At 40.0% G+C, this 10290-nt stretch overlaps 1 protein-coding gene across 3 annotated transcripts in view; it reads right to left on the bottom strand.

Moving 5' to 3' along the window:
* Positions 1-7435: 7435 nt before the first annotated feature.
* TAB2 (TGF-beta activated kinase 1 (MAP3K7) binding protein 2) overlaps positions 7436-10290 on the bottom strand; it is an 84669-nt gene continuing 81814 nt past the window's right edge. For all 3 annotated transcript variants that reach the window (XM_029223648.1, XM_029223649.1, XM_029223647.1), the window contains one exon: positions 7436-9487. In XM_029223648.1, the coding sequence (XP_029079481.1) occupies positions 9345-9487 (143 nt within the window). In that variant the 3' untranslated portion in view covers positions 7436-9344. The remainder of the gene's footprint in view (positions 9488-10290) is intronic.

Here is a 10290-nt window from a genome sequence, read left to right as displayed (position 1 = left end):
AGCCTGCACTTTCCACCTGGAAAGAAGATTTCAGAGACTGAGAGCTGATCACTTACTATAGCTACCTTGGAATAAATAGCAATAAAAATCCATCTGCAAGCCCCTCAGGAGAGCCTGAAGGTAGCTCACTGTAGTGGTTAAAAGCATGACTGGAGTCAGACTGCTCGGTTTTTAATTTTGGTCCTATTAGCTGTGTGACCTTGGGAGAGTTATTTAACCTCTCTGCTTCACTTCTTCTTTTGTAAATGGGAATATCCTATCCTCTACCTCTTTGGGTTGTTATGAGGATCGCATGAGTTAATATTTGTAAAGCGTTTGGAACAGTGCCTAATGTAGTAAAAAGCAGGTGTTAATCATATTTTGAAAATTACGCAGTGCCCAATTCATCTGCTGAGGAAGCAAACCTTGTCAGATCAACGTGATTACCTTTTAAAGAGAAACAGGGAAGTGGAATATGAGGTAGATAATCTCCTGGGCATCTCATTATCAAGCCAGGAAAGGTGGTCTTGGGCTCTCAGGTGAACTGTGTAGTCTGAGGACATGCCGAGTAGAGATGTTCCAAGATGTTATCAGGACTGAGTCATGGTTGGTCCTGAGGCTAAGAATCACCACCCCATTTTGCTCGTCTCCTGGTGAGTCACATACAAACCTACTGAGAAAATGTTCAGTATGTAGAAAAGGATGAATTTTGGATGGATGGTTAACACTGAAAGAGAAATTAAAGTTTAAATACTCTAAAATATTAGAAAAAAAAAGGTTCTATAAAAACAGCATAGGGAATTCCCTGGCAGTCAAGTGGTTAGGACTCTGTGCTTTCACTGCAGTGGCCTGGGTTCAATCCTTGGTTGGGGCACGTGGCACAGCCAAAAAAAACCCCCCAAAAAACAAAACAAAAAACCCACAACAGCATGAAGTCAGTAGCCATGAAGTAAAAGCACTGATGGATTAAGAAAACAAAACGTAACAAAAGCAAAAACCGAGTAACTGGGTAGCACAATTCTAAGGCCAACTGAGTCCATGAAATCACCCTGAAGAGCATAGGCAGAGAGCTGTGTGACAAACGCCACAGGAGGAAACCTCCCACATGCCCCAAACGTGTAGCAAAAAGCACAGGACATACAAGTGCCAGAAAACAAGCATTAAGCCCATTTTCTTTCTTATTTTAATCAATCAATTATTAATTAATTAATTAAGTTTTGGCTGCATTGGGTCTTCGTCGCTGTGTGCGGGCTTCCTCTAGTTGCAGCAAGCAGGGGTTGCTCTTCGTTGTGGTGCATGGGCTTCTCATTGCAGTGGTTTCTCTTGTCGCGGAGCACGGGCTCTAGGAGCGTGGGCTTCAGTAGTTGTGCCACGTGGGCTCAGTAGTTGTGGCTCACGGGCTGTAGGGCGCAGGCTTAGTAGTTGTGGTGCACAGGCTTAGTTGCTCCACGGCATCTTCCTGGACCAGGGCTCGAACCCGTGTCCCCTGCATTGGCAGGCAGATTCTTAACCACTGCACCACCAGGGAAGCCCTAAGCCCATTTTCTGAACGAATAAAGATGCCAAAGGTTCTATGTCCAATTATAATTCATAAAGCGTGGTAGAGGAAGCTGGGGCCTTAGGAAAGGAAAACAGAGTGTATGAGGAAAGACGGAAGGTCGTTATTCTGTCTAGAGAAGAAAGCTGAAGGGTTACTGAACTGTATTCTTTGAGAACGGAAGGGCATTTTTTCCTCTGTATCCTTGTAGAAACCTGAGAAAATAGAACCCAATGACTCAATATAGCAACAAAATCCTTTTACTTGTGGACTCATGACTATGTAAAAATGCCCTGAAAAACGAAAGCTTCATACGACTCAAGGTCTCAAGATTTCTGCACCGTAGCGAACATAGATGTCAGAGCACATGTGCTCAAAGGAAAAAAATGCCAGTTGGCCGAAGGTTTTCAGCGAGTCCTGCTTATTCTTTGTTTCATTTGTCTTGGAATGTGGAGGCCATTTGTTTCATGTAATGTGAAGTCAGTGCCTTTTTTTTTTTTTTTTGGCAGTATGCGGGACTCTCACTGTTGTGGCCCCTCCCGTTGCGGAGCACAGGCTCCAGACGCGCAGGCTCAGCAGCCATGGCTCACGGGCCCAGCCGCTGCGCGGCGTGTGAGATCTTCCCGGACCGGGGCACGAACACGTGTCCCCTGCACTGGCAGGCGGACTCTCAACCACTGTGCCACCAGGGAAGCCCGTCAGTGCCTTTAACTATGGTACGTTAATGGTTGTGAACAGTAGAAAAGAGTAAGATTGTGGTTGATAAAGAAATACAGTGACAAGTTTAAAAAACTTTGCTGTGTGTTTTTACCATTTGATAGTAATGTAATTATGCTCTGGGATACTGAATCTGGCGCTTCAGTGAAAGGGTTTGTGAAATAATTCTATTAAAACCCCAAAAGATAGTCATTATGACTTCAAGCCAATTCGTGTACTAAAATGTAACCTTGTTTCATGGTGCCCAACACACAGGCAGTGTCTTGGTTATACATGCCTGAGTCACAAATATACACCTAGTCCCTGCTCTCTGCTATTGTTCCTTTAGTCGGAAGCCTGTCTTTCCACCCCCTTCTTGGGAAAGGGGAGGAGTTATTTCACATTTCACTTTCTTCTTTCTTTCCTCTTCTCTAGACCAGTTTTCTCAGGAAAAATATTCTCTCATGTCCTTCTCTGCTTCAATTGTGAATTAAAAAAAAAATTGATCCTTGTTATGTTTAAGAACAAGCCACGCAAACGTCTTTATCGAAGAAAAAGGCAAAATTAAAGCTCTAAAGTGAAATCAGATGTCACAGAATCAGGAGACTCAATTTCAAATGTCAAATTTCTGAATTTTCCAGAATATCCACAAAGCTCTCTAATTCTCCACCCTCTTCCAGAAACGCACATAAGAGATTTGAAACATTTTCACTTAATTTCATTGTTAATTTACTTACCCCAATAGTACTGCACCTTATTTCAGTATTTCAAATGCAAAGCATTCCAGTTAATTAGTGATCTGGCCTGGGAACCTATCACTTATGATATTGGTCCTATGAGAAAATACATATCAAGTTCAAAATGGCTGTACCGATTAACTTGGAATTAAATGTTAGAAATTAACTTGGTCGTCAAGAATCATTACCACCATCACCAATTATTGACTTCTTGCTGTACATAAGGGCATGAGGACACAAAGCGGGTGTGTAACAATACCTGCCCTGTCAGGATGTAAATGGAGAGGTCAAAGTAGCAATGAATGACAAGTGGGCAGAAAATATAGCAAGTGCCATGAGAAGGTGCAGTTTGGAAAGTTCTCACAACCTTGACCCTTGACCTGGTTAAGTTTTGGTTGCACCAAGTTTAACCTTTGAAAGGTTAAACTTAAGTAGAGACAGGGGAAATGGGATGGACAAAAGTACATTGGGGTGATGTGGGGCGTGCAAGATCTCTTCAGGGAAGTGATTAGGCCAATTTAGCTGGAAGAGTATTCTGTTGCAAAGTAACAAACCATCCTGAAAAGACGACAGAATTGTACAAGTTAAGCCCAGTCAGCAATGGGGAAACAGTAGAGGTTTCTGAAGAGAGCATGGAGATGATGTTCTCTCTTTAATCTAGCTGCAGGTGCAAGGTAAGAGGAAGAAGCCAGAGGCAGAACCAATTAGATCACAGTGCGAAAGGCACTGAGCCTTCTAGGAACTAATGGGTGGTTTCACAGGTGGGAGGGAGCTTTTTTCTTTTTTTTTCTTTTTTTGCGTACGCGGGCCACCCACTGCTGTGGCCTCCCCAGTTGCGGAGCACAGGCTCCGGACGCGCAGGCTCAGCGGCCATGGCTCACGGGCCCAGCCGCTCCTCGGCATGTGGGATCTTCCCGGACCGGGGCACGTACCCGTATCCCCTGCATCGGCAGGCGGACTCTCAACCACTGCGCCACCAGGGAAGCCCTCTTTTTTTTTTAAATTTTACTTACTTATTTTTGGCTGCTTTTGGGTCTTTGTTGCTGCACGTGGGCTTTTCTCTGGTTGCGACGAGCAGGGGCTACTCTTCGTTGTAGTGTGCAGGCTTCTCATTGCGGTGGCTTCTCTTGTTGTGGAGCACGGGCTCTAGGCGCGCAGGCTTCAGTAGCTGTGGCACGCAGGCTTCAGTAGTTGTAGCTCGCGGGCTCTAGAGCGCAGGCTCAGTCACGGGGTTAGTTGTTCCGCGGCATGTGGGATCTTCCTGGACCAGGGCTCGAACCCGTGTCTCCTGCATTGGCAGGCGGATTCTTAACCACTGCACCACCAGGGAAGCCCAACTTTTTTCTTTGTAAACTCTCTGGAAAGCACTGCCACGTTGAAGATACCACAGTATTTATTCACTATGCTATGAGGATCAATAAGCATTATTAGAAGGTAGATTGGTAAGTTGTAATGGTTCTACTATGCAAGTCGTCCTTTGGTATTCACGGGGGATTGGTTCCAGGACAGCCCCCAAGATATTCGAAATCCAAGGCTGTTCAAGTACCTCGTATAAAAAGGTGTAGTATTTGCTATGCTTTAAATGACCTCTAGACTACTTAGAATACCTAATACAATGTAAACAGCTGCTGGTGCACAGCAAATGCAAATTTTGCTTTTTGGAAGTTTTTGGAATCTTTTTCCCCCCCGAGTATTTTTTCCCCAACATTTATTTATTTATTTGGCTGCGTTGGGTCTTAGTTGCGGCACACAGGATCTTCCTTGTGGCATGCGGGATCTTTCGTTGCTGTGCGTGGGCTCATGGCGGTGCGTGGGTTTCTCCCTAGTTGTGGCACGCGGGCTCCAGAGTGCCTGGGCTCAGTAGTTGCAGCGGGTGGGCTTAGTTGCCTTGCGGCATGTGGGATCTTAGTTCCCAGATCAGGGATCGAACCGTGGCTTTGGAAGGAGGATTCTTAACCACTGGACCACCAGGGAGGTCCCTTCCTGAGTATTTTTGATCTGCAGTTGCTTAAATCCGAAGATGTAGAACCTGCAGATATGGACGGCCGAATGCAGTTGGGATCAGAGGAAGGATGTATTTCTGCCCTCAGAAGGGGGGGGGGGGAAGAAAGAGGTAAAAGAAGGGGATCTGTAAAGAGAGGCTAGAATGAAGTGGACCTTGGGTCAATTTTAGGCTTAAAACAAATATGCAGATGTGCAAACACTGGACTAAGTCCTTTGAAGAAAGTGTTTATTTTCCTAGAGAAATAATTTGCTATTCTCCATCATAAAACGTACATTCTTTAGAGAGCTGGACATGCAAGAGAAATATAAACACACTTGATCTCCAGGTCAGCTTTGTAACCTTTGCAAAGCAATCAACCTTTTGACTTTAAAAGAGGGAAAGAATTACAGTGACTGAAATACCAAATTCTGATCGACTGAGATGTCCCTAGACCAATTCAGAGAAATAAATAGTAAACTTACCATTCTGTTCATTAATACTGTTGAGAAAAATGCCTCAAAACCCATTCATACAGAAACATAACCCAGTTTTAGGATAATCCGGTTCCTAGAGAGAAAAGAGGTTGGCTCAGATAGTTCCACATTAAGCCCCTCAACACCTCTGTGAGGAGGGTTTAACGTTAATATAATTATCTTCCTTTAACAAGGCAAGGAAAGAAAAGCAAAGGACTATCCCAGGGTTACAGAGTAAATCTAGGGAGATGCCCGAATTGGATCCCAACTGTCCTGACTCTTAAGATTTGAGGGGTGTATCTGGGGAATAAGGTGGCACAGTATTAAAAATGCAACTGCTTTCATAACCTTCTTAAATAACTAGGTAAATTAATGAACTATTGTACTGTAACATGGCAATTCTATTTTTGAAATTGTAATACAGGAATAAATTTATAGTTGCAAAGACAATGCATTACCAAGCATTTTTAATGACTAACTACACTCCCTTAAAAAACAACAAGAACAACAACAAAAAAACACCAAACAGCCTACTACATATTGGGGGGGGGGGGAAATCCAATTTAACAAATATAAAGCTACAAAATTGTACTTTCTTTAGAGGAAGACTTTTCTCTCAGTTGCCTAATTATATTTTCAGATGGAAACAATAAAAATTAAAATGCAGCCCTAAGTCATTTCATCTTCAAGTAAAATGGATACAGTTATAGTTTCTAAAAACTAGAATCAAAAAAAAATACGTTCACTTGTCACGGAGAAATATAAGCATTTTGTAATATTATATAGGAAACTATGCTAATACCTGGCACGCAGATATCAAATCTGGAATGGCGTTTGGTGCCATTTAATATTATTTTCTAAGGCAACACGGTCAACTTCAATTACTCACAGACTGACGATTATATCTCATACCATTTACTTAAACTTATCATTGTTCACTATAATTTCCCATCAACATTAAACCGGGATAGAGGAAACTGATGAAATGTCAGTTAACCTTGCTATTTATACATGCTTTGATTAAAATATAAGTTAAATAGCTAATATAGTTTTGAGCTATCATAGATATGAGTTTATATACAATTTCAATACTCCAATATAAAGTCAATTAATATTACACTGTAGTTTGGCCCTGCTTGTCATTAAAAAAAATGGAACTTTTAAAAGAAAAATAAATTTTTATATTTTTTCCACAAAAATTCTCAATACAACATGCATCTTTGTATAACATACTAGTTATATAGTAGATACTGGCCAACATTTTGTTAAAAATAAAAGTTTTCCTGAGAAGTCCAGTTTACATGAACCGCTAACTGCCCACCTCCCCTTTCAATATAAAGCATGTCAGCACCCAAGGATGATCAGCAATGAGAAACGAAGTCCATCTTTCCATCTGAGGCTCTTAGTACCTGCAATTCTATTTTAGTGCAATAATTCCTGAAAGTAGTCTCCAGACCACCAACATATCCAGACCTCATATTCCCTGGCAAAGAATATTTATGTCCTACTAGGTTTAAAAGACCAGTCAGGGCAAGGCAGAGCTTTCTGTAAGTTATGTCATAACAAGGTCAGCAAGGGCCACTCTGCTCTTTTCAAGCTCAGAAAAACTGAGTCATAATTTTTTGAAAACTCAATGTAAAGGTTCTCTTCAAGAGAAGCACCACCATCCTCAGCACTTACACATGATACGAGAGCAAATGTTAACTCAATGACTACTCAGGCTACATGGCCCAAGAAATCACATTTAAAAACCCCAAAAGAAAAAAAAGAAAAAGCTATAATAAACTCTGAGAAAAGCAATATTCATTTTTCTGCCTTAGCTTAAACATGATTGCTTTCATTCATTAGTTAAAAAGAAGCCTGCGGAAATTGATACAAATAATCCAAGAAATGCAGTGGAATGCCATGATGTCATGAGAAGACTCTAGAGAGTGAGTTTTCTCTGGTTTATATTAACTATCAAAGGTTCTGCTGGGGCATAAATTAGCTCCTGTCCCACAGACTTTAAAAACAAGTCACAAAATCCACGTTAGAATAGAAGTGTTTTAATTTTTATAAATAACTTATCTGTTACAAAGATAGTTTTTACCCAGCTAAATCACAAAACCATCAACTCAAGATATCCAAATTACGTTTTATTAATAAAACAAGTAAAAACTGATTTATCAATCTTCACATAGAACTGCAGATGAAGCTGAAAAACAAGGCCTATTTTTAAAACAAAACGCATCAAATGTAAGGGCTTTGAGTTTGTCTAATTAACTAGGATTGTCATAGTTCTTCCCATATACAAGATGCAAAGCCTGGAAGTTAAGGCTTTGACATTCATATAGAATCACCTGTAATAATCCTGTTTATTTAAAAATATTCATTTGCAAACATTTACAGTGGGTGACAGTCTACATTACCTCCTATCTTTTGCTACGTTTCAGCACTTCCCTTAGCCCCATTCTAAGCACTGATATATAATTCCATAATTGTTTTTTAAAATGCATACTGTTATTTCTTTTTCTTGATTTCATTTAGTTATATACACTTCTGATCATCTGAATATTTATTTTCCTTATAAAAATATATCATCAAAATAAAGAGATGCTTGAGGTTGCTTCAGTGTTCAAGTTTGCTTGTTTTTCTTTTTTCCAGCTCTTCTTCAGTTGTCCTAAATATGACTAGCCTTGTTTTATAAATATACATGATACTGCCACCAAGTCAGGTTTAGAAACGGATTGCCCCAACAGTAAAGCATTTAAACTTCTCTCCGAAAAAAGGGCTGTAGGTACTGCTGCTGTTGCTGGTTTTGAAACTGTACTTTCCCAATAGTAATCTCTTGTGAGAGTTCTGTGGGACACGAGGCTGATAAAGCAAGCTTAACCTTGTTGCTGTCAGTGGGTTAAAAATATCTTTTGTTTTAAGCTTCCCTGTGGAAGATAAAACACTGTGTTGTGTTACCCACTGCTAAAGTCAGTATATAGTGTGACCTATAGACGTAAGTCTTGTAATATTTTCTGCAATTCACTGTGCAGCATCTGTATGTCTTCACAGAACATCGGCACTCATGAGGGCAAAGTACAGAATAAGTAGAGGAAAGTTATTTTGTGCATAGTTTCATTTCATTAATGCTTTTTTTATTTTAAGGCATTGCTTCTCTCAGGTAAGGCTTAAAAAGGGACATGATCGTGCTTAATCACTAAAAGGAAAAAAGAAAATTAGTTAACAAAAGACTATTACACTATACATATAGAAATACAAGAAAATAATAAGGAAGAAAAGAAATCACTTAAAGCAGACTCGAGAGATCTGTACAGTAGGAAAGGCTTTGGGATATCTCACTCCATGTTTGTACAGACAATGCATGCTGCTTTTCTTTTCATCTTTAGACCCTAGATGCTGGCTTCACAGAGTGGAGACGTTTTCAGGGAAGACAAAGACAAAGCCAAGAGTACCACAGATTTGTGAAGTTCTTCCCCTATCCATTGGCACTATATGGCAGCAAACAGTTTTTAAATAGTTAAACCTTGTTCCTTTTCTTCATGTTTGTAGTGTTTCACCGAAAGCTTTAAAAAAAAAAAAGCCATTGTTCTATTCCTTCCTCCTGTCAAAATTCAGTAGTGACATGAGGGGAAAAGGTACTGGGAACACCTAGGTATTAATATATTGAGAATTATCCTTAATGGGCTATTGGTAACACTGTACATGGTTAGGCAGTGGGCAACCAAGTCTTTCAGCAGATTACCTTCATGTGATGAATTTCAACTGCCCATGACATTAGACTGAGGTATTATTAGCTCTGTGGGCTGACATTTAACATTAGCACAACACCATCTTGTCACACCTTCAATTTGACAAAATCCTATGTAGCAGTGAAACTTTTCCCCTGATGACAGACTAGTTTCTTGAACTTCAGATGTGGTTTTAGGGAAGATATAGGGCCTCTTGGCTCAGAAATGCCTTGGCATCTCACACTGTTCACAACGGATTAAGGCTGGATGGTTCAAAAAAGTACAGGCAGTACAATTCCACTGAGCCCCCTCATCATCTTCTGTGTCTTGAGTCTTTGGTGTTTTGATGGTGGACCTTTGATCTGTAAGGAAGCAAAAATCGCAAAGTCATAAATTACTGGCAACTTTAAACACTATTTGTACTGCACAGCATGAAACAGCTTGTTAAACAAGTGAAGCATCTAGCTGAAACTGACACACATGCTTGATCCTTACAACCTGTCTCTATCAGGCTGGCACTTCTCCGCTGGCGAACAGCAACATGTACATGACATAACCACCTCAATATCTCCTCAAAGGGGAAAAGAGCATCATTTCCCCCAATTTATAGCAGGAGAAAAGGGAAGTCAATTCATATGGTAACTAATAGCCAAGATTACCATAATGTCACCTAATATGGTGAAAAGGTGTCCAACCACAATGTAATACTGCTAGTGCATTTATGTCTGATTAAAGTTTGAGTTTCATTTCTCACTGAAGTAGTATTTATATTTTTGTTTTCTACCAGGAATGGAAGTTTTTGTTAAATGTTCTCTATCTGAACAACACAAATAAAATATAAAGATGAACTAATTTCTAAAATCTTATTTATTTAACTAAATATCGACAATAGACCTTGGAGGAGTAAATCAGTATAAAATTTTACCAGACTTTATTTCTCACTTTATTTTAAAATCATATTTATTATGGAACACTGGAAAGACTATTAGATTAAAGATTAAGAGTTGTGAGAATGGAGTTCTACTCCTGGCTCTGTTACTAACTCCTAATTTCTTTGCTCTGTGATCTTAGATAATAAATCATGTAACCTCTACATCTAATCTTTCTTACCTATAAAATAAAGTCACTGCAGCTTTATGAGGCCAATGTTCTAGAATGTTTGAAT

The sequence above is a fragment of the Monodon monoceros genome, unplaced genomic scaffold (assembly GCF_005190385.1).
Source record: "Monodon monoceros isolate NGI ecotype Baffin Bay Population unplaced genomic scaffold, NGI_Narwhal_1 Super_Scaffold_15, whole genome shotgun sequence".
Taxonomy (NCBI): Eukaryota; Metazoa; Chordata; class Mammalia; order Artiodactyla; family Monodontidae; genus Monodon; species Monodon monoceros.
Note: the sequence above shows the minus strand (reverse complement) of the source record. Positions and strands in the feature narration are given on the sequence as shown.